Source organism: Zootoca vivipara, chromosome 10, assembly GCF_965207765.1.
Source record: "Zootoca vivipara chromosome 10, rZooViv2.hap1.1, whole genome shotgun sequence".
In the NCBI taxonomy this organism is placed as follows: domain Eukaryota; kingdom Metazoa; phylum Chordata; class Lepidosauria; order Squamata; family Lacertidae; genus Zootoca; species Zootoca vivipara.
The window spans coordinates 816236-840306 of NC_142593.1; the positions used below are offsets into that span (position 1 = coordinate 816236).

The 24071-nt window shown below is 46.0% G+C and overlaps 2 protein-coding genes across 5 annotated transcripts in view; both read left to right on the plus strand.

Annotated features, from left to right (window-relative positions):
* Positions 1-24071, plus strand: part of KLF9 (KLF transcription factor 9) — a 619671-nt gene that overhangs the window by 301027 nt on the left and 294573 nt on the right. The gene's annotated exons all lie outside the window — the stretch shown is intronic.
* APBA1 (amyloid beta precursor protein binding family A member 1) overlaps positions 1-24071 on the plus strand; it is a 74926-nt gene that overhangs the window by 24156 nt on the left and 26699 nt on the right. For all 4 annotated transcript variants that reach the window (XM_035099645.3, XM_035099648.3, XM_035099649.3 and 1 more), the window contains exon 2: positions 21793-23000. In XM_035099645.3, the coding sequence (XP_034955536.2) occupies positions 21846-23000 (1155 nt within the window). In that variant the 5' untranslated portion in view covers positions 21793-21845. The remainder of the gene's footprint in view (positions 1-21792; positions 23001-24071) is intronic.

A 24071-nucleotide genomic window follows, 5' to 3' on the forward strand; every position in this document is an offset into this window, starting at 1 on the left:
TGACAGGTGGGAGGGCTTTCAGCTGTCAATCACATGGTGTGAGGTGATTCAAATGTCAGGTGCTGGAGCAGGGGGATTAAAAAGCAGCAGCAGCAGAGCTTAGTTTGGAGATAAGAGGTCCCCATACCTGTTGCTGTGCTTATGTGAGATGACTGACAGGTTGGGTTGGGTGTTATGCTAGAGGTGCCCCACTGCTGGGTTAGAGTACTGGCAAGTTAGCAGGAGTAGTGGGTTTTTTTGGGGGGGGGGTCCTACAGGTAACACTGGGGATTGGACTATATTGTTCACTTTGTACATATTTGTCAGGGGAAGATATCAAAACATTCCTAGAAACAAGAGATTCTGCAGATGTTCTATGAATGTCCCGGCCACTGTAGAGCAGGCATGTCAAACCTGCGGCCCTCCAGATGTTTTGGACTACAATTCCCATCTTCCCCAACCACTGGTCCTGCTAGCTAGGGATCATGGGAGTTGTAGGCCAAAACATCTGGAGGGCCGCAGGTTTGACATGCCTGCTGTAGAGCATATTCTCTTTCACTGTCCATTGTACAGTACGCTCCGTCAACATGTGCTGTCCCCTCTTTTGGGTGGTCTGGAACCCCAGCAAGGTGAAAGTGTGGGATTCTGCCTATCTGATGTTGACCAAAGGGTAACGGCGGGGGTAGCTGAGTTTTTGGTAGCAGTCCTCCAAGGAGCAGGTCAACAGGGAAAACCCCAGATTCTACACACATATATATATATACAATCAGTCTATGTTGCCAACTGCTGCCTTTACATATATATGTATATGTTTATGTTTATGTTTATGTATATATATTTGTCAAGGCTTTTATATGTGACTAGTGTATTTCAGCCCGTTCAGTAAACGGGCGCTAGCCGGGCGGGAACAGAGGGGAAGCCCTGAGGAGAAGGAAGAGGCCTCTGCCGCCGGCTCCTGCAGCGCGGCTGCTGGCAACAACAGAGAGCGCTGCAGCGCCGGCGGCCCCGCCAGGAAGCCCGGGGCGGAAGCAGCCGTACTCTCTCCCAGCTCCTGCCGAGCTCCCAAGGAGCGCGGCAGCGTCGGCGGTGCACCTGGGGGATGGAGGGAGGGCGAGGGCAGGTGTTCAGGAGCGCGGCCGCTGGCAGCAACAGAGAGCGCCGCAGCGCCGTCGGCCCCGCCAGCAAGTCTGGGGCGGAAGCAGCCGCGCTCCCTTCCAGCTCCTGCCGGAGCTTTCTGATGTTGCCAGCGGCCGCACTCCATTGTATGATTGTCCCGCAGCCGCCAGGCGTGCCATCGCCGCCGCCGCGATCCTTAGTGATCCTTGGTGGGGGAAGCATGCAGTCGGTGGGAGGTGGAAGAAGAAGAGGACGACGACGGGGGAAATATGGAGGATGGGGGGAGGGAGGGAGGACTGCAGTCCCCGAGGCTCCGTTCGCAACCAGACCCTTTTGTAGGAAGCGGACGTCCCTGTCCACACGCTTCCGCGGCTTTCAGCGCTCTCTCTGCCCTCTCATGAAAGGTAGCCCTGAGGGCTGGGAAGGGAGGGAGAAGCTCGAGCGGATCCGGCCGCCGCCTGCACCTGAGCCGGGTGGCAATGTGAGAGGGGAGTGTGAGGGCGAGCGGCGGTTGGCAGAGGGGGGGGGAGAGCGCGCGTGTGTGTGCGTCCTGTCTCTCCGTCCAATCCCTGTGTCTCTGGGGTACATGCGCAGTACCCCAGGGACACACGGGACAACTGGACGCAGGGACAACTTGGACATTATTATATAGGATTTTCTCTTTTATGGTTTTATTTGTAAAATGCCTAATAAAGGTTTGATAAGAAGACCTAGTTATGTGTTCTGGCACAGAGTGGAAATTTGTTAGCTGCAGAATTTAAGTGATCCAGATTTATTTCTCTTTGATACCTGGTACCTATAGCCACTGGTTTTATCTTTGCATGATTCCATGAAAGTCTGTATGACCTTTAAAAAAGAGGTGCCACAGCATCTCAGGCACAGTACTAAATCCCTACACAGAGACCCTTCACCCCCACCCCACCCCCACCTGCATATAATCCTAATATGAGTTGATATTGCATGAAGGTTTAGTTCAGGGGTCAGCAAGCTTTTTCAGCAGGGGGCCAGTTCACTGTCCCTCAGACCTTGGGGGCGGGGCGGACTATATCTTTTTTTGGGGGGGGGAATGATGCAAGAGCACCACAAGCCCCGGTGGCTCCTTACCTGTGTCTGTGAGTGGCGGGGGCTGGCAGCGGGATGATGAGCGGTGCGTGAAAGGCTCCGGAGAGGAGCTTCTTAAAATGGCGGCCACTTGAACGCTGCTGCTGCTGGCACCAACAAAGCCCAGCCCCCTTCCTCCTCTAGGCAGGGCAGGGAGAAGCCAGGAGGAAGGAGGGTGGAGGCGGCACCGGCGCTGGCGTGTGAGGGGGAGGGAGGGAGAGGGAAAGAATGTGCTGGCGATCCACGTGGCGATTCCCGGACCGTCTGCAGGCCAGATCTAGAAGGCAATTGGGCCTGATCCTGCCCACGGGCCGTAGTTTGCCTACCTATGGTTTAGGGAAGCAACCCTGGATGTTTTTTTAATTCCAGCCTAGAGGGGTGGATGATGTATCTTAATACAGTGGTACCTCGGGTTACGAATGCGATCCGTTCCGGGTCGCAGTTCGTAACCTGAAAAGTTCGTAACCCGAAACCGCCATTTTGCGCATGCGCAAAGTGCTATTTTTGCGCCATGCGCAAATGCGCACAACACTTCTGCACACGCGCACGGGGCGAAAATACTTCCGGGTTTGTGCAGTTTGTAACCTGAGTTGTTCGCAACCCGAGGTACGACTGTATAAGACATGCATGCCATTAACACTGTTCTGTTCATTGCTAGTCTGGAGCTGCTGTCACAAAAGTACTGATAGCTGGTGCATGTGTCTGTTTCTGGGATGAAATCTGTTGGATGATATCCTGTGTTGTGAGATGGGGAAGCTGAATAAATTCATCTTCCAGATATACACAGAAAAAAACAAAAGCTAATATACAGGTATTTCATGTATTCAATATTTTTTGTAATGTCCAAACCCTTAACATGTGGAATATACTATGTACCAGAATCATAGAAGTGTAGAGTTGGAAGGGACTGCAAGGGACATCTGCTCCAACCTCCTGCAATGCAAGAACCTTAGCTAAACCATCGGTGAGAGATGGCCATTCAACTTGAAGCCATGGGTTCGAGTCCTACCCACCAGAGCAGGAGAAAACAAGCTTCCTCCAATTAATGGAGAAATTGTGGTGGGTCGGGGGATAGTATTAAAAGGTACAGGATATTTAGTAGCTTCTGGATGCTACTGAGAATGTTGCATATAACTCAGAGAACATTAACTGCAGTGTAAGTTTTCACCCTCATTCTCTCTAGAGCCAGTGTGGTGTAGTGGTTAAGAGTGGTATACTCGTACAGTGGTACCTCGACTTACAAAGGCGATCCGTTCCGCGGCGCTCTTCGGAAGTCTAAAACTTTGGAAGTCGAAGCATCCATTTTGCGCATGCGTAGCGAAAAGACTTCTGGGCGTGGCAAAAATACTTCCAGGTTAGCGGACTTCGGAAGTTGAAACCTTCGGAAGTCTAGGCATTTGTAAGTCGAGGTACCACTGTAATCTGGGGAACTGGGTTTGGATCTCCGCTCCTCCACATGCAGCTGCTGGGTGACCTTGGGCCAGTCACACTTCTCTGAAGTCTCTCAGCCCCACTCACTTCACAGAGTGTTTGTTGTGGGGGAGGAAGGGAAAGGAGAATGTTAGCTGCTTTGAGACTCCTTCGGGTAGTGATAAAGCGGGATATCAAATCCAAACTACTCCTCCTCCTCCTCTTCCTCTTCTTCCTCCTCCTCCTCCTCCTCCTCCTCCAAGGAGTAACATCATTCCCTTTTAATACTATTTGTGGACGAAGTATGCTTGGGCCTCTGAGGAATACTGGCAGCTGGAACTGGAAGAAGCTGTTGGGATTAACGCCTGCCTCTTGACAGCATTATTTTCAAACAAATGTCAAATCCTTTAAACCTAGCAACAGGGAGGTGCTCTCTCTTTTGTCTGAGGGATAAGGGAACAAGGGAAAGAGAAGAATGTGCTGATCCCTAATCCATTGCTTTTCACTAAAGCTCTAGTTTCTGGAAAGAGCCAATATCTCCTTTCCCCTCAAATAATATATTAGCAACCTAATTCTAAAAGTAATAATCAGAACATCAGCATTAATGTTGGTGCCCTTTGGGGCTGTTGTTTTTAATATAAACATTCACAGCAATGTTAACATTTTCAAGGTATTTTTCATTTTCAAAATGGTCTGCTTTTGACCATGCAAAAAGTAGCAGCTTTTGTCACCGTGATGCATGTCCTTATGCCATTTGCATGCTTGCTTTTATTTTTTTCAACAGATACTATACTTATTATGATGACTTAACTCAGATTTGAAATATTGCTTGAAATATGAAAGATACAAAATTTGAATGCTAAAATGTATTTCTTTGTTTTCACTGGGTTGCATTCAACAACATCATAGTCAAAATAGACCCATTGCAATCTATGTAAAGTCCATGGATAACAGTAAGTACAGTGGTGCCTCGGGTTGTGGACCCGATCCGTTCCAGGGTGCCGTTTGCACCCCGAAAAGTCCGCAACCTGAGAGGCGGGTTTGCGCATGCGTGAAAGTGTGATAGAGCGCATGCAGCGAAACCTGGAAGTAAACACTTCCGGGTCCGCCGAGTTTGTAACCCGCAAAAACGCAACCCGCAGCGGATGCAACATGAGGTATGACTGTATTCTTGCTGGACACATTCCAGTAAATCCTAAGTAATTCCTGCAGGAGTGACGTTATTTTAAACATTCTGAAAAGCAAAGAGGGTGGATTCAGTTCTCCAATTGCAACTTAGAAGCATAGAATCACATGATGTGTAAGGTCTTTCTTATTTCTTAATTAAATTTGTATACCACCCTATCTGTACCTGTAGATCTCAGCATGGGTCACAACCTGCCACCCTTGGGCTGCTTCTCTGGATTTCTGATTAGATGCAAAAGTGTGTTTAAGATTTCTTTCCACCATTTGGCTGGAGAGCACAGTGGTCATAAGTTACTGTTTGTGAATGTTTATGTAATTATTAACAGCGTCTAAAGTATTCTTATTTCTGATTGAATTGCTGTTATAGAAAGGAGTGTCAAAAAGACATGTTTTCATGAAGGGCCATTTCACAGGGTAGTTTTGTTTAGCATGTACTTCCTAAAAACAAGTGAAAGGGACAAATGGATGTTTTGAAAGAAATGTACATATGCTGACATAAAAGATGTGTACAGATAGCAAAAGAAGCTAGAATTTGTTGTGTATACAACATTCATTTACATTGAATTGCATTTGCCATTTTACTGTTCTTTCCCAGAGTTTAGAGAGCTCCTTTTACACTACTTCATCCACCTGCCAAGGTGCGCCATTGCGCCCTGAAAGAAACCCCAGGGCTGGATTCCATTCATCTCTTTTTCATATCTTTGGTCTCCTGTGGCTTTGGGCCTAGTGGTTGGTGTGTGTTACTAAAACAGGAAAGAGACCCACTGAAGTCATAACTAACTTATGTACTGTATGTTACTTTACAGTTCCTTCAGTATCATAAATGAGCCCTCTATATTGAATCCTTGGCAATTAGCAAATGTATAATTCAGTTGCTTAAAAGGCAGGCAGTATATTGATTAAACTCTGTAGTGTGACAGCACATATATTTATAAATTGTTCTTTTAAAAGTTTATCCCAGCTTTATGGTAACTGAATTTTGGCTGTTGGTCACAGTCGTCTCCTTAAGCCCACTGCCTCGTCCACAGGGAAAGGGCTGGGGCTCTGTGGGACAGCATGGGGTTTTTTAAATTCAAAAGTTCAATCTTTGGAGTTTCCAGCTGGAAAGCTGGAAAAGGCTTTTGTCTGACATCATGAAGAGCTTCATCTTACCTTGGAGGTAAGATGAAATATTCACTTGCAGTGATAAGCTGAATGATGGGAGCATGGGGTTGGTGGCCAAGGAAGCCCCACAGATTGGTTTTTTAATCATCAGGGGTTTGGATATGTTTCTTAATGTGTTGAAGCGGAGAGTTATCACTGCAGATATGAGGGAGAAAAAGGTTGTAGCTGGTTTCTCCTGAATTGTTTTTAACAAGCTTTGCTGCATCTTCCTCAGGGAGAATGGCCCAATAGGAATGGCAGTGTTATGACATAGCATTGTACCCAGGGGACATCTTTCTTCATAAAGAATGCCCCTGGAACGGTACTGCAGCATGATGTAGCATTCCCATTGCTCCATGCTCAATGAGGAACACTGCCCTGTAGCAGCTGACACTTTTTGTCATGGTATCACAGCTTGAAGCAAACCTTCTTTAAGAAAGACGAGCTGCAGCCCTCTGTCGCTGCAATATCTACAATACTGAGCTACCATGAAAAATTTAAGAAATTCCCCACCCCCTCCGTCCCTTCCCCTCCACTATTTGGTGGGTGGAGCTGTCCTGCTCTCTATCCTGGTTTTGTTTCAACCATACTTCAGTATGATGACAGCAAATTGTGATTATTGTTAGCCAAGAATGGTCAGTCCTGGTGAATGCTGAACATAGGTTGTCTGATTTGGATGTAAAAGTTGCATGTGATTAGAGCAGGGATATCCATCATATTGCCCTCTAGATATTACTGGACTCCCATAAGCTTCAGCTAGCCTGATGGGATGATGGGCGTTGGTGCAATGGCTAACTCTGGGTTGGAGCAAATCTGAAGGAATGCTGGGAATCCATGCAGGAGAACAGGAGAAGGGGACAGAGTCCATGACAGACTTTAGTCATGGTTTGAAACCTGGGAAGTGTGGCATCTGAATGGAGACATTCTGCTGCCTGTGCCTCCCTAAGCATAGACAAATGGTTCAGTTTGTCTTAGAATCATAGAATCATAGAATCATAGAGTTGGAAGAGACCACAAGGGCCATCCAGTCCAACCCCCTGCCAAGCAGGAAACACCATCAAAGCATTCCTGACAGATGGCTGTCAAGCCTCTGCTTAAAACCTCCAAAGAAGGAGACTCCACCACACTCCTTGGCAGCAAATTCCACTGCCGAACAGCTCTTACCGTACTGTCAGGAAGTTCTTCCTAATGTTTAGGTGGAATTTTCTTTCTTGTAGTTTGAATCCGTTGCTCCGTGTCCGCTTCTCTGGAGCAGCAGAAAACAACCTTTCTCCCTCCTTTATATGACATCCTTTTATATATTTGAACATGGTTATCATATCACCCCTTAACCTTCTCTTCTCCAGGCTAAACATACCCAGCTCCCTAAGCCGTTCCTCATAAGGCATCGTTTCCAGGCCTTTGACCATTTTGGTTGCCCTCTTCTGGACACGTTCCAGCTTATCAGTATCCTTCTTGAACTGTGGTGCCCAGAACTGGACACAATACTCCAGGTGAGGTCTGACCAGAGCAGAATACAGTGGTACTATTACTTCCCTTGATCTAGATGCTATACTCCTATTGATGCAGCCCAGAATTGCATTGGCTTTTTTAGCTGCTGCATCACACTGCTGACTCATGTCAAGTTTGTCCAGGGCCTGAGAAAATATGGAAGCAGGAGGGACCCATCATGAAGGAAACAAAGGCTCTGATGAAAAAACGCCCAGGAAACTCCAGAAGACATGGAGCAAATAGCTTAATTTTGCTTCCGTCCTGGTTCAAAAGAGGAAAGTTAACAGTCTGCTTTTTGCCCTCAAACTATACTGTCCTATCAAGAAAGGCTGCGGTGATTGTGATGGCCAATGAATGAATACTGATTTTAATCTCTGGAATACAGAATTTAGCTGAAGGAGTGTTGTTTTTAATGTAAATAAGTTTATGGGGAATTTTTAATTACATCCACTTCATGCAGATGTGGCAGATGTTGCTGTTGTTCACTTTGCTGTCTGGTCTTTGACTGCAATAAAGATTGATTGATTGATACTGTCCTACCATTTGAGCCCTATCGTTGGTCTTTGCTGATGGTAATAGAACATGGTCTTAGTCATGTGGAATGTGGAATGATGTCACAAACTGACAATACCATCGTTTTTTAAAGTTATGTAGAACTCCCACTAGAAGTTTCATAGGAGATTGCTGGGCATACATTGTCCTAAAAAGAGATGGTAAGCAGAGGCTCATATTCAAATCCTTTTTACATTTGCTAAAATATGCAAACAGATATCATTATATAGACCAGGGGTCAGCAAACTTTTTCAGCCGTGGGCCGGTCCACTGTACCCCGCCCACCCCTGTACGCCAGAGAGCCAGTGTGGTGTAGTGGTTAAGAGCGGTAGACTCGTAATCTGGGGAACCGGGTTCGTGTCTCCGCTCCTCCACATGCAGCTGCTGGGTGACCGTGGGCTAGTCACACTTCTTTGAAGTCTCTCAGCCCCACTCACCTCACAGAGTGTTTGTTGTGGGGGACGAGGGGAAAGGAGATTGTTAGCCGCTTTGAGACTCCTTCGGGTAGTGATAAAGCGGGATATCAAATCCAAACTCTTCTCTTCTTCTTCTTCTCTACGCTTCTCTGTAACCTGGTTAACATGACTGCTTTTGTAACCAGCTTTATACATGAAGGTTGTTAACTATATGTACTAGAAATAGTATCGTGAATGAGATGGTGAGATTTTGCTCTCCATCAAAAGGACAACAATAATACACATGTTGTTGTTGTTTAGTCGTTTAGTCGTGTCCGACTCTTCGTGACCCCATGGACCAGAGCACGCCAGGCACTCCTGTCTTCCACTGCCTCCCGCAGTTTGGTCAAACTCATGTTCGTAGCTTCGAGAACACTGTCCAACCATCTCATCCTCTGTCGTCCCCTTCTCCTTGTGCCCTCCATCTTTCCCAACATCAGGGTCTTTCCCAAGGATTCTTCTCTTCTCATGAGGTGGCCAAAGTATTGGAGCCTCAGCTTCACGATCTGTCCTTCCAGTGAGCACTCAGGGCTGATCTCCTTCAGAATGGATAGGTTTGATCTTCTTGCAGTCCATGGGACTCTCAAGAGCAGGCATTCCCAAACTTCTAAATCCGGCCCGCGGACGGTCCAGGAACCAGCATGTTTTTACATGAGTAGAATGTGTCCTTTTATTTAAAATGCATCTCTGGGTTATTTGTGGGGCATAGGAATTCGTTCATATTTTTTTTCCAAAATATAGTCCGGCCCCCCACAAGGTCTGAGGGACAGTGGACCACCCCCCTGCTGAAAAAGTTTGCTGATCCCTGCTCAAGAGTCTCCTCCAGCACCATAATTCAAAAGCATCAATTCTTCGGTCATCAGCCTTCTTTATGGTCCAGCTCTCACTTCCATACATCACTACTGGGAAAACCATAGCTTTAACTATACGGACCTTTGTCGGCAAGGTGATGTCTCTGCTTTTTAAGATGCTGTCTAGGTTTGTCATTGTTTTTCTCCCAAGAAGCAGGTGTCTTTTAATTTCGTGACTGCTGTCACCATCTGCAGTGATCAAGGAGCCCAAGAAGGTGAAATCTCTCACTGCCTCCATTTCTTCCCCTTCTATTTGCCAGGAGGTGATGGGATCAGTGGCCATGATCTTGGTTTTTTTGATGTTGAGCTTCAGACCATATTTTGCGCTCTCCTCTTTCACCCTCATTAAAAGGTTCTTTAATTCCTCCTCACTTTCTGCCATCAAGGTTCTGTCACCTGCATATCTGAGGTTGTTGATATTTCCTTCCGGCAATCTTAATTCCGGTTTGGGATTCATCTAGTCCAGCCTTTCGCATGATGAATTCTGCATATAAGTTAAATAAGCAGGGAGACAATATACAACCTTGTCATACTCCTTTCCCAATTTTGAACCAATCATTTGTTCCATATCCAGTTCTAACTGTAGCTTCTTGCCCCACATAGAGATTTCTCAGGAGACAGATGAGGTGATCAGGCACTCCCATTTCTTTAAAAACTTGCCATAGTTTGCCCCCCCCCCCTTGAAGGAAATTGTTTCCATGCAAGAGCAAGAAAAAATATATCTGGGAGCAATGGAGGAGTGTGGAACATGATTAAAAAATCTACCTTTGAAAATGTGTTTCCCCACATGTTGGATTTTTATTCATTCATCACTGCCTGCCTGTGCTGCTCCCATTACAAAAGTAATTGAGGTTGTTCCTTTGCAACAAGAGAACTACAAATCTGTGCTAATTCCTTTTACCAAATAGCATTTGTCATAGAACATTAGAGGAATAAATTGGATTTTAGACAAACCTAGATTCCCTGTGAAATATTTCCACACAGACGCTTTCAAACTACACAAATATATACAAGCAAATCGAAATAATGTATGTTTGTGAAATTAGGCTGAAAAGTGATTGCTTGTGTCTCTGAACTCTCTTGGCCATTAACTGGGATGCTTTGATTTCACAGCATGCTACATTTGCCAAATCCTTATAATTGCTGAAGGGTCAGCTATCACATTTTCCTGAACACTGACAAGGAAGAGACCCAGCCGGATGGGTGGGGTACACATTAATAAATTCTTCTTCTTCTTCTTCTTCTTCTTCTTCTTCTTCTTCTTCTTCTTCTTCTTCTTCTTCTTCTTCTTCTTCTTCTTCTTCTTCTTCTGTGGGGTTTGTGATTTCAGCTCTCTTGACATTATATGCTGGAGACAGTTCTCTAGTAAGACTTCTTTATTAAAGCAAACAAGACTAAGCTCTGAGGAGAAGAAAGCTACATTTATAGGGATGGGGGACTAGCTAGAAAGGGATAAATTTTGGAGGCAATCACAGTGCTGCCTTTTGGAGGAAACCAATAAGACAGAGGATCCAAATACAGCAGCTTAAATGAACCAATAGTAGCTGTACCTTCTGGAACCAAAAGGCAGTTACTTTACCCTAATGCAAATACGGACAATAGTAATATATATGTAGGCATTGCGCACACGGATGAAACAGCCTTTCTCCATAACCGCTGAACCGAATTGAAACAAATTTGGGCAGAACGTACCTTGCCCATCAGGGATGGATCTGGCATAATCAAAAAACCACACCTTTCACACCTAAAATAATGATTAAACACAAAAAGTGGTGCCCAAATTAGACGTCACCACCAGAAGCTCTGAAGACTCCAGCAGCATCCAAAGGTGGGCCACCAGATGACATCACAAAATTCCACAGCAACCAACTGAAAACAGTCCTTTTGCAGCAACAAGGCCCAGCTTTTTCAATAGGCCGCAGCATTGCCAAGCAGGGAAAAACAAACAGAATAGGGCCTTGCACAACCGGGGGGGGGCACAGGGATGAGGCACAACAAAGGGAGGGGGGAAACACATAGCCATGGGGGTAGGGAGGACCCTGAGTCAGCCAAAGCAGTGGGGGGGTGGGACAGAGAAAACTGAGTAGGCCTACCGCCAAAATGGCCGTTCCACCTCCAAAGCCCAAGCTCAAAGCCTCTCCTGGTGGCTGCATTAATAAACGCCTGGGAGCATTAGGCAGTCGTTCATCATTTCCCCTAACATGCACTTGGGGGCACGGTGGGGTGTTTTTGCTTTTTAATTTAGTGGGCGTTGTATCACATGTGAGGCTACGGCGGCCATTTTAAGTAATGGCAGTCATGCCCCTTTTAACCTAGGCTTTATACTATGACTGATTGCCAGCCTCTGCATCTTTAAAAAAAACAACCATGCAGTTTCTCTCCCCAGTTTAAGTCCTCAGATATTTGCAGTGGCCAATCCCTTCCCCCCAAACAAACCACAAAACACACAACAACACCCAAATCGTACAATACCCACCAAAATAAATGACAACCCCAAAAATAAAACAAAACAATAGTAACTTCTGCTTCTCATGTTCTTATTTCAAAAAATTTTAATCTCTCTTATCTATCTATCTATCTATCTATATATAAATGTTCACGATGTGTGCGCAGGGGCCAATGTATGGAGATACACGGGGGAGGGGACAACACTCCCCAGGGGCAACAGAGGGCTCAGACAAAAGTGCATGCTGGGAAATAGAACCCCAAAGCTGACAGTTCCTTCTCCAAGGGTGGGGGCCCAAGTATGGAAATACAGGGGGGAGGGAGCAACACTCCCCGGGGACAACAGTGGGCTCAGACAAAAGTGCATGCTGGGAAACAGAACCCAGAAGCTGACAGTTCCTTCTCCAAGGGTGGGGGCCAAGGTATGGAGAAACGGGGAGGGGCCAACACTCACCGGAGACAACAGAGGGCTCAGACAGGGGGTTGGGGAGGAGGGGGCTCGATACCTCATGAGTCAGGACAGGGGGGCAGTCACAGGGATGTGCTGGAGGAGTGGGGGGAGAAGGGGACTCGATAGCTCATGGGTCGGGACAGAGTGGGGCCAGTCACATGGATGTGCCGTGGGGGTGGGGGGGAAAGGGGGCTCGATAGCTCATGGGTCGGGACAGGATGGGGGCAGTCACAGGGATGAACCGGGGTGTGGGGAGGAGGGGGCAGGATAAGTCGTGTCAGGACAGAGTGGGGGGAATCACAGGAAAGAACCACAGCAACGCGTGGCCGGGCCAGCTAGTACAGATATAAAATCCTTTGACTCAATACACAACAATTATTATTTTCCAAAGACTAGCAATCAGAGTCAATTGGTATAAGGAAAGTAAAAGTTTGATTGGACTAAGCAATAAATAACAATCAACCAATCAATCAGCAAGCAAGCAATAAATGTCATGTATGGACACTGGAGAAATAAAACCTTGAGAGCTTTTTTTGGGGGGGGAGTCACAGGAGCAGAGGGAGGTGACTGTAGGATGTTGGTTTGAAAAACCTGTCCAAATTATGAATTGTTTTTGTGCAGTCGCCAAAGAAGTTCTGCAAGAAGCCAGAAACACCAGAAATCAACCTGTTTTCTTTTCTTTTCGAGGCCAAGCCATCCATCAGGGTCTGAGCGCAGAGCCAGGAATGCTTAGAAATCACTTCCTGCTATGTCCCGTTAGCAAATATTGGGAGAGAGAGCTACATTTTCCTGCAATGTTTTATGTCTTTACAGTATTTGCAAAGCTACATGATACCTAATGCTTCTCTTGTCGATGGAAAATTACAGGGAGGCATTTGAATATAATTTTATATGTGTTTAGGAGAGAGGAGAGCATCTCATAGAAATACGATGCCCTGCAGCAATACTACTTTTTGTGGCCATTTGAATGATTAATCTGTGTCCTTAAATTTAGTCCTCTTGTAAAAATGGGTTTTACTCTTTTACATTTGTTAGGCCAAACCTCTGTATTAAGCAGCCATTGCCAGAAAAGCTTTGTATAAGGTTTCACACCAGGTTCCCCCTAAAATAGTTTAGTGTCAGGCTTTGTGATATAAAATATTTTATCGAGTTATTGACTTTCTGCTCTTCCCCATTGAACCCAGAGGCTGGGATTGGTGTATTTAGTGACAAATGTCTGCTTCTCTCATGGGCTTGTTGCCTGGCCTTGGATTTCCCCCCTCATTTGTAAAATGGGAATAACTATGCTGCATCTCACATTATTCTGAATGCAGTAAAGATGCTAAAATGCTCTAGGAATTAAAAACATCATAAAGTTAATAGTAGCAGGGTGAGATACAGTACTTTGAAAGATCTCTACAATTTAAAGTAGAGCCAGGCAACATCTTTTCCTAGGATGGCATGCAGGCCGTGGTCTAATTGCAAAATCCCTCTCAGTTCAGACCTCGGGCAGGAGCAACCTGCTTCTCCCTAGATGGGCTGGGAGGGGAGAGAAAAAAGGGGGTGGTCCTCCTCTGGCCCCTCTCACTGCTGACATTAGCTCTGCCCACAGGAATATATTACCTTCAGGGGAATGTGACTCTCAACAGAAAAAAAGGTTGCTCACCCCTGATTTAAATTAAGATATTACACTTGATCTTAGCCAAAAGGCCAAGAAGCCTTTATAAGATGGAGGCAAAATCCTGTGTTCAGTCCTGGGCACTTCTTACATATGATTATGCATATGACTGCTTGTTGGATTGCTCTCTCTCTTGCTACTTTTTCATTTGTAGCTGCTTCTACTTAATATCTGGTTTTGAGATGGGAAGCTTTGGTGCCTGCTTATATTCTTCTGCGTAGCTTCTTTACAGAATTTGTGTGGAACAAATGGCACTCGGAGTCACAGAAGCCTTTTGATAGCTGATTGAAATCAAGTTGGACATTTTTGCATGTGTGCATATTTTACAATGCATGCTCAAGGTGATACTGCTTATTTTCATTTTAATTCAGCATTAAGACATCTCTGTTCCATATTTTAAAGTATGCATTCCTAAGTTTAAAATTTTAATTAGCCGTGACTTGAAAATAGTGTTGGTCTGTTGAATTAGGTTGTTTTCAAGTGTCTAAGCAAGGACTCTTCACACAACCTGGCTCATTGGGTGGTATTCTCCTAATGAGTTTCATCTGTGCAAGGATTTCCACTTGTGCAACAAGGCCTCTCTTTGTGTAGGCCCTATTGTTGTTGTTTAGTCGTTTAGTCGTGTCCGACTCTTCGTGACCCCATGGACCATAGCACGCCAGGCACTCCTGTCTTCCACTGCCTCCCGCAGTTTGGTCAAACTCACGTTTGTAGCTTCGAGAACACTGTCCAACCATCTCATCCTCTGTCGTCCCCTTCTCCTTGTGCCCTCAATCTTTCCCAACATCAGGGTCCTTTCCAGGAAGTCTTCTCTTCTCATGAGGTGGCCAAAGTATTGGAACCTCAGCTTCAGGATCTGTCCTTCCAGTGAGCACCCAGGGCTGATTTCCTTCAGAATGGATAGGTTTGATCTTCTTGCAGTCCATGGGACTCTCAACTGTCTCCTCCAGCACCATAATTCAAAAGCATCAATCCTTTGGCGATCAGCCTTCTTTATGGTCCAGCTCTCACTTCCATACATCACTACTGGGAAAACCATAGCTTTAACTATATGGACCTTTGTCGGCAAGGTGATGTCTCTGCTTTTTAAAGGTAGGTGTAGCCGTGTTGGTCTGACGTAGTCGAAACAAACAGACAAAAAAATTCCTTCCAGTAGCACCTTAGAGACCAACTAAGTTTGTCATAGGTATGACAAACTTAGTTGGTCTCTAAGATGCTACTGGATTTTATTTTTATTTTTATTTTGTTTCGTCTGCTTTTTAAGATGCTGGCTAGGTCTGTCATTGCTTTTCTCCCAAGAAGCAGGTGTCTTTTAATTTCGTGACTGCTGTCACCATCTGCGGTGATCATGGAGCCCAAGAAAGTAAAATCTCTCACTGCCTCCATTTCTTCCCCTTCTATTTGCCAGGAGGTGATGGGACCAGTGGCCATGATTTTGGTTTTTTTGATGTTGAGCTTCAGACCATATTTTGCGCTCTCCTCTTTCACCCTCATTAAAAGGTTATTTAATTCCTCCTCAATTTCTGCCATCAAGGTTGTGTCATCAGCATATCTGAGGTTGTTGATATTTCTTCCGGCAATCTTAATTCCGGTTTGGGATTCATCTAATCCAGCCTTTCGCATGGTGAATTCTGCATATAAGTTAATTAAGCAGGGAGACAATATACAACCTTGTCGTACTCCTTTCCCAATTTTGAACCAATCAGTTGTTCCATATCCAGTTCTAACTGTAGCTTCTTGTCCCACATAGAGATTTCTCAGGAGACAGATGAGGTGATCAGGCACTCCCATTTCTTTAAGAACTTGCCATAGTTTGCTGTGGTCGACACAGTCAAAGGCTTTTGCATAGTCAATGAAGCAGAAGTAGACGTTTTTCTGGAACTCTCTAGCTTTCTCCATAATCCAGCGCATGTTTGCTATTTGGTCTCTGGTTCCTCTGCCCTTTTGAAATCCAGCTTGCACTTCTGGGAGTTCTCGGTCCACATACTGCCTAAGCCTGCCTTGTAGAATTTTAAGCATTTAAGAATTTTAATGTGCCCACCCCAAATCAGCTCTAGAAGGTGGAGGAAACTCCTAGAACTCTTAGAACTGATTTAGGGGGTGCACAGAGGGAGGGGAAAACATCTTCTTGGACTAGGAGAAATCTTTGCACGGAAAGAATGTTCACATTAGCGCTATGTTGGATTCTACCCATTATTTCTTCTAGGCTACAAATGGCACGCATTGATTCCTTCAGATATGTCAAATACACTGTTTAAAATATTTATATCTTGCCTTTCCGCTATTACTGTCCAGTACTCATTTGATACCACAAAGCATGCATACATCAAGTGATGCTATAAATCCCAGCTGCTCTTGGATGTCAATTTCAATTAAATTTAGAGGACAAGAAAGTGCTGGGTAAAAAGTCCCTTGAAGTCTGCTCAGGTGCCAGTATCATGAGACATTTATGAAAATTACAGACCTTTCCCTGGATCCAAGTTGACCAGTTTGTTACTGAAGGTGTATGTGGAGGCATCATAATAAACCACAGCTGCCTTAAAGTGCAGAGACAGAACTGAATATGAACATTCAGTTCAAATACAGAATCTTTGAGTGCGTATTTTTAATTTGTGAATTTCGTAAAATTATTTTGAATTATGCTTATTCTTTTTTTCCTTTTTAAATGGGATTGCCTTTGCCCACACAATTGCTAAAGTTAGTTTGCAGTTATTATTGGTCTGTGACATGAATTTATGGGGTACCAATGACCACATTTTCACTTATTGTTCCCTGAGATGTGATTATGATGGAAGAGGAAATAAAAACCATCTTTCGACTTCCTTCAGTGAGACCAAAAGTGCCTTGCCCCTCTGCTTATGCAGAGTCTACTGCTCTTAACCACTACACCACAGAGCCAGTGTGGTGTAATGGTTAAGAGCAGTGGACTCATAATCTGGTGAACTGGATTCACGTCTCTGCTCCTCCACATGCAGCTGCTGGGTGATCTTGGGCTAGTCCCACTTCTCTGAAGTCTCTCAGCCCCACTCACCTCACAGAGTGTTTGTTGTGGGAGAGGAAGGGAAAGGAGAATGTTAGCCACTTTGAGACTCTTTTGGGTAGTGATAAGGCGGGATTTCAAATCCAAACTCCTCCTCCTCTTCTTCTCCTTCTTCTCCTCTCTATTGAAAGGCTGGTAACTAATATATAGATTGGAGGGTGGGGGGAGAGAACACACTCTTATTGACTTCTGCACATGCCCAGGGAACCCTCAGAGCTTCCCAGTGATGACCTGTCTAATATGCACACCTTGGCTGGGAAGGGTCTCTCCCCCCCCCCATGACATAGCAGGAGCATTTAAGTGTTAGATTCACAGATTTTTGGCTCTAGATCAGTGCTATCAGTGTGCTAATTATTTATTGGCATAGCACATCCATTTATAGTCATTTCAAGTTATAAATGTTCCCGTTTGACAAACACCTTTCCCCCTTTCTCTAAATGGCCACAAACAAAAGCTATAATTTTTATTTACCCTTGAGTGTATAGCATGATTACTGTTTGTGTTCCAGAACCTGCCTTATTTATAACGCTACATATCAGAGCCTTCAGCTTTGCTCAGAAAAGTCAAACAGCTTTCAGCAGTCAGCAGCTTGCGGGGGGGAGGGGGGGGAGTAGAGAAGAGCCCATTTATTTTCTTATACCTCTATGTGGGGCTCTTTTAACAGGTCTGAGATGAAGTTCTTTACAGTGGAACCTTGGTTTACGAACACCTTGGTTTACAAATTTTCGGTTTACAAACTACTGTAACCTGGAAGTAAGTAAACCGAGGTGTCCGAGGCCTACGGAGGGCTCCACAAAGGCCTGGAGTCTGGGCTGCAGCTGTGGAGGCGCTACCATGGCTCCGTGAAGGCCCGGAGCAAAGACCCGACCTCCATGGAGGCATCGGAGTGGAGGCCCGGCCTCCGCGAAGGCATCGGAGCGTCTGCGAATGGACCACAGCCATGGAAGCGCTCCCATGGCTCCGCGAAGGCCCGGGGCAAAGGCCCGGCATCTGCGGAGCCATGGGAGTGCTTCCGCAGCTGCAGCCCAGTCGCGGACACTCTGATGCCTCTGCGAAGGCCCAGGACAAAGGCCCAGCCTCTGCGGAAAAATCGGAGCACTTCCGTGGCTGCGGCCCAGTCGCAGACACTCCGATGCTTCCGCGAAGGCCCTGGGTGAAGGCCCGGCCTCCCGGAAGGCATGGAAGTGCTCCAATGTGGAAGAGGACCCTGAGCCCCCCTCCAAACAATTACTATCATCAGCCCAGGTAAGAAAAAATTCACATTTTCATTTTGTACTGTTTTATTGATTTCATTTTATGGATCAATGGCCTCATTAGACAGTAAAATTCGTGTTAAATTGCTGTTTTAAGGGGGTGTTTTTCCTCATCTGGAACGGATTAATCCACTTTCCATTACTTTCAATGGGAAAGTTCGCTTCAGGTTAAGTGCGCTTCAGTTTAAGTACAGACTTCCGGAACCAATTGTGGTGGTAAACCGAGGTACCACTGTACTTCAGTGCGGAGAAAAGAAATGGCTCAGGGCAGTCCAATTCTCTTTTTAAAAATCTTTATAACATTTTTTATTAAATTTTCAAATTTTACAAACACTTTTAAGCAACCATCAGAACAAATCTCCCATATCCATTGACTTCCTATCTACCCTTCTTTTCATACCTTATAAAGCTGCTATAATACTTATATTTTACCCATTATTTACGTTAATTATATATGATTAAACTTCAATTCTCATCTGCTGCTATACTTCAAATCCTGCATGCGTTTTAACATAACCATAATATTTTTCCAAATATTCACAAAATATTTCCCTTCTTCAATAATTTTTTCTTCATTCTGTTCTTCAATTCTCATAGTTAGTCAAGCCATCTCAGCATATTCTATATCATCTTCATAAGCCAATATTGTTTCGTGGGGACTTCTTCTTCTTGCAGTTATCTCCCATTCTCATTTGTCTTAGAAAATCTTTTTAGAGACAAGAGCTGTTCATTGCATGTACTTCTCAGGCATTTTCTTTCCCCTTGGTATTGGTTGGGGAGGGTATTGCGGGTAGAGGGTCTTGCGAGTAGAGGGTTGTGTAGGGGGTTTGTGGTGGGGCGGGATTCTGAGGGGGGTAGTGTGTCTGTGAGGCTTGTGGGTCTTTGACTGTGGAGAGGCGTGTGGAGGCTGTAAGTCTGTTGAGGGTGTGACATGGGATGTGTGGAGGTCTGGGTCCGTGGGGGACGACAGTCTGGGGTGGGGGTGGTTTGTGTAGGGGGGATCAGTGGGCGGCGGGGGTGGGTGGGTGAGATGGGGCGTGGATTGTGTTGGCGGGGTTTTTGGGTGGCGGCGAGGTTTCTTTAGCACAGGGGTGTCAAACTCAAATTAATCGGGGGCCGCATCAGCAGTTTGGTCACCCTCAAAGGGCTGGTTGTATCTGTAGGACTATGTGTCCACTCTTTATTATCATAAATTATTGTCACTGCATTCAATTATTACTGTTTTTTGTAATAATGTAAGTAATAACTAGCTCTGAAAGCAGAAACATAGTCAGAATAATGGCAAGTAGATATTCAAATGTACAATTATTGTACAATTTATTGAAAAATGATTTTTGGTAACTGCACTGGGTGGTGGAGGCTCACTAGGGTTTCATGCAGGACTTTTGCAGAGCTACTAGTACCTGGAGATGCTGGGGTCCTTCTGCATGCAGGACAGATGTTCCGCCAGTGAGCCACCACCCTTCACCAAAGGGACTGGCTGAGGTTGACTCACTGGAGCTGCTCTCCTGGTTCCAGGGTTTAAGGGCCAGAAGTATAAAGCAGCATCCTATGTTTCTGAGGAGAGGGAGGGGAGGGAGGGAGGGAGGGAGGGAGGGAGGAAGGAAGGAAGGAAGGAAGGAAGGAAGGAAGGAAGGAAGGAAGGAAGAAAAGAGGGAGTGGGAGGGAGAGAGGAAGGAAGGAAAAAGGGGAGAGAAAGAAGAGTAGGAAATAAGGAAGGGAATAAAGAAGGAAAGAAAAAGAAAGAGGGAGAGAAGACGGAAAGGAAGGAAGAAGGAAGGAAGTAGGGGGAAAGAAAGAATAAGAATGAGGGAGAGGAAGAAAGATGGGAAGGATGGATGGAAGGAAGGAAGGAAGGAAGAAAGAAAGAAAAGAGGGGGCAGGAGGGAGAGAGGAAGGAAAGAGGTGAGAGAAAGAAGAGTAGGAAAGAAGGAATAAAGAAGGAAAAAAAGAAAGAGGGAGAGAAGACAGAGATAAAGAAGGAAGGAAGGAGAGGGAAAGAAAGAATAAGAACGAGAGAGAGGAAGGAAGGAAGGGAAGGGGGGGTCGCCGCCTTGATTCAGCACCAGAAAAGAGCGCGGAGGGACCCAGGGGCAAAAAGCATTTCCGGTGCAGCGTGAGGCAGCGGGTGTCCGTTTTAGGAGAAGTGCGTAAAGCCTCAGAGTTGCACGTTCGTGAGGCTGAGCCGCTGCTGAGCTCACGTTCATGAGGCTGAGCCGCGGCAGGAGGAGAAGAGGAGGAGGTGAGGCAAGAGGAGGAGAGTCCCGAGCCTCTGGGACGCAGCAGTGCTCTGTAGCACTTTGAATCCTCCTCCTCCACGCGGCGTTGCTGGGTGCTTTGTCTGTGCTTCAGCAGCAGCAGCAGCAGCAGCAACAGCAGCTGTTTCCAGGCGCCGAGCCGTGGCAGGAGGAGGAGGATTCAAAGTGCTACAGAGCACTGCTGCGTCGCAGAGGCTCAGAACTCTCCGTGCGGCGCTGCCGGGTGCTGACGTGGCAAGCTGCCTCCTCCTTCTCCTGCTGTGGCTCGGGGCGCTCCATGCAGCGCTGCTCCGGCCGCCTTTCTACCCCCCCGGCCCCAGCTGTTTGTCGGCGCGGCACTTCAGCAGCAAGGTCCCGCTGCTGGGTCCTGCTGGCTGGGGCGCTCGGCGGGCCACATGACGAGGTCTGGCGGGCCAGATTTGGCCCGCGGGCCTTGTGTTTGACACCCGTGCTTTAGCAGGTCAATCCGTGGGTGGAGTGGTTCTTGGGATTTGGTGTGGTTTTTTTGGAGGCCCGATTCGTGGGTGGCGCTGTTCTCAGGAGGCAGTGTGGTTTGTTTAGGGGCCTGATCCGTGGGCAGTGCGGTTCTCAGGAGGCTATGTGCTTTTTTTAGAGGCCCAATCTGTGTGCAGCGGGTTTCTCTGGCGGTGGAGCGGTTTGTTTAGAGACCGTGTGGGTTTTTTAGAGGCCAGATCCGTCGTTGACTGGGTTCTTGGGTGGAGATGCAGTCTCTGCAGTGGGTCAGGTCCGTGGGAGGTGGGGGTCTCGGTCGGGGTTGTGGTCTGAGAAGCGGTGAGGTTCTCTTGGGGGGTGTGATTGATCGGGGTGAGTTTGATTTCGGTGCAGTGGATGGCGGGGCAGGGTGGATCTCGGTGAGGTGTGTGGATCTTGGGCCCGGGGCTGTCCGTTGGGCCTAAATTTTGTTGGTCGGTCTGGATCTCGGCAGACTACCTGGATCTCGCGGGAGTATGCTCCTATTCCGTCTATTCCTTTGATGTCAACTGGAGGTCGCTATGTATTTTGACACAAAATCAGGTATCTACCTGCCATAGGTGAGGTGTGCCATCTGTCCAATCTAAGTTGATAGGGACACTGTGCCATCCGCATATGACGCGGTGGCTAAAATTGATCACAATCAGGCAAACGGTTTCGGAGAAAGGTGGGCTTCAACAAAACACATTTTCTACATTTATATATATATATATAGAGATGATGATGATGATAATAATAATAATAATAATAATAATAATAATAATAATAATAATAAACAGTTTATTTTATGTGAAAGCAAAAAAGCCAATTGATTCTAAATACTGTATTGTTACGTTAATTCTATAGGGCTTTAAGAAGCTCCTTCCTTGTTCTTGTGTAATAAGAGGTGTTCATTTTTTGTCATTTGTTACAGCCTCAACACACAAAATGTCAATAGAATAAGTGAGGCTCCCTCAAGAACCTGCCATGAACCATTTTGAGGGACCAGCTGAAGGAGAGGTGAATGATGAACTAAGGAGTAGAGTGGTGAATGAATCTGTGGAGGCTGACCTGGAACATTCTGAGGTGGAGGATGAACAGCCCCAGTATGCCATTCATTACCCGAGACGTGCCAATAGCAGCCTTGAAGGACGTTCTCGACAGGACGAGGAGGGCACGTTAGCACGATCAGCTAGCACTGAGAGCGGCTTTCACAACCACACGGATACTGCTGAGGGAGATGTCATAGCCACAGTGGAGGATGCCTATGAAGGAGACCGAGTGCTGGACAATGAGGATGAGAGTGCCTATGCAGTGCAGTACAGGCCCGAGGCAGAGGAGTACACAGAAAATGCTGAGGCAGAACATGCGGAGACGATTCGTAACCGAACTCTCCCCAACCACTTGCACTTCCATTCCATTGAGCACGAGGAAGCCATGAATGCTGCTTATTCAGGCTATGTGTACACCCACCGGCTCTTCCACCGGGGGGAAGATGAGCAGTATGCTGAGCCCTATGCTGACTATGGGCTGCAGGAACATGTTTACGAGGAGATAGGTGACACACCTGACCTTGATGCTCAGGAAGGCCTTAGACTCTACGAGCAAGAGAGGGAGGAGGCGGACAACTATCGAAAGGAAGCTCTCGGTGCCCGGCTCCACCACTATGACGAGCGCTCTGATGGAGAGTCTGACAGCCCCGAGAAAGAGGCAGAGTTTGCTCCCTATCCAAGGATGGACAGTTATGAACAAGAGGAAGACATTGACCAAATTGTGGCTGAAGTCAAGCAGAGCATGAGTTCTCAGAGCCTGGACAAAGCTGCTGAAGACATGCCAGAAGCAGAGCAGAATGCGGATCCTGCTGACGCTCCTGCTCATGTTCACCATGAAGGCAACCGTCCGCTGTCCATTGGCTCTAGACCCACAGTTAATGTGGGAGATCCAGTGCAAAGATACAGCAAGGAGAAAAGGGATGCAATATCCCTGGCTATCAAAGACATTAAGGAAGCTATTGAGGAAGTGAAGACTAGGACCATCCGTTCTCCTTATACCCCTGATGAACCCAAAGAGCCCATTTGGGTGATGAGACAGGACATCAGCCCAACCAGGGATGGGGAGGATCAGGGTCCACTAGAGGGAGATGTGAGTATGCCGAACGGCTGGATTACATTTTGATGATGAGCTTAGGTCAAAATCTCACAAAACTGCATAGCCTTTTCTTATTGTGTTTTTAACTACTTGTGTGTGTGTGGGGGGGGAAATACATACCGTAGTTAAATGTTATTTTTCCTTATTAATTGTGTTTGGAAATCAAAATTATTTACACTACAAATTCTCCTTTGGCTAGACCAACATTCATTGTAAAACATTGGCAAAAAAGGAAAAGAAATATAAAAATAATATTTAGATGTGGCTTTGGTAAGCTGTGTCCTCTCACAGGTTAATTTCTAAATATTTGTGTTGATGCATTTGCTCCTGTGTGTTGCTGAGCACTAGCGTAGTGTCATGTGGAATTGCAATGGTGTGATGGTCAATATTCTTATGGATTATGGTATCGGAAGAAGTGTGCATGCACACAAAAGCTCATACCAATGACAAACTTAGTTGGTCTCTAAGGTGGTACTGGAAGGAATTTTTTAATGTTGTTTCGACTACGCCAGACGAACACGGCTCATAGCTGCCAAGTTCTCCCTTTTTTAAAGGGAAATTCCCTTATGCTGAATAGGCTTCCTCACGAGAAAAGGGAAAACTTGACAGCTATGAGACGGCTACCTACCTGTTACTAGATCTTATGGATTCATGTTAGTTTTTCAGTCATCCAGGCAGCAGACTTGTTTTCTTCCACTGCTCATGATCAGCCTGTTGATTCAGAAACTGCGTTCTTGTTTTCAGTTGCTGTGCAAAGGAAGTGTTCCTCCTTCTCCTATTAATGTTTTTGTGTTTGGTGTTTCCTAAGCACCACGGGATGCCTCAATAATATTTGCTGTGGGAATTCAATCCAGTGAATGGCAAGGCCTTAAGGAATGTTTTAGGTTGTTGATTGCCAACTACTTAGCGACTTTCTGTTGAGTATAAATTTTGTATATAATATATACAAAATTTGTATATATTTTGTTAAATAAAATAATAATAGCAAATCAGGCTAAAATCCTGTACAGTTGACTTCAGTGGAATTATAGCAGCCTAAATGTGCTGCTGCCCCAGCACTTTGTC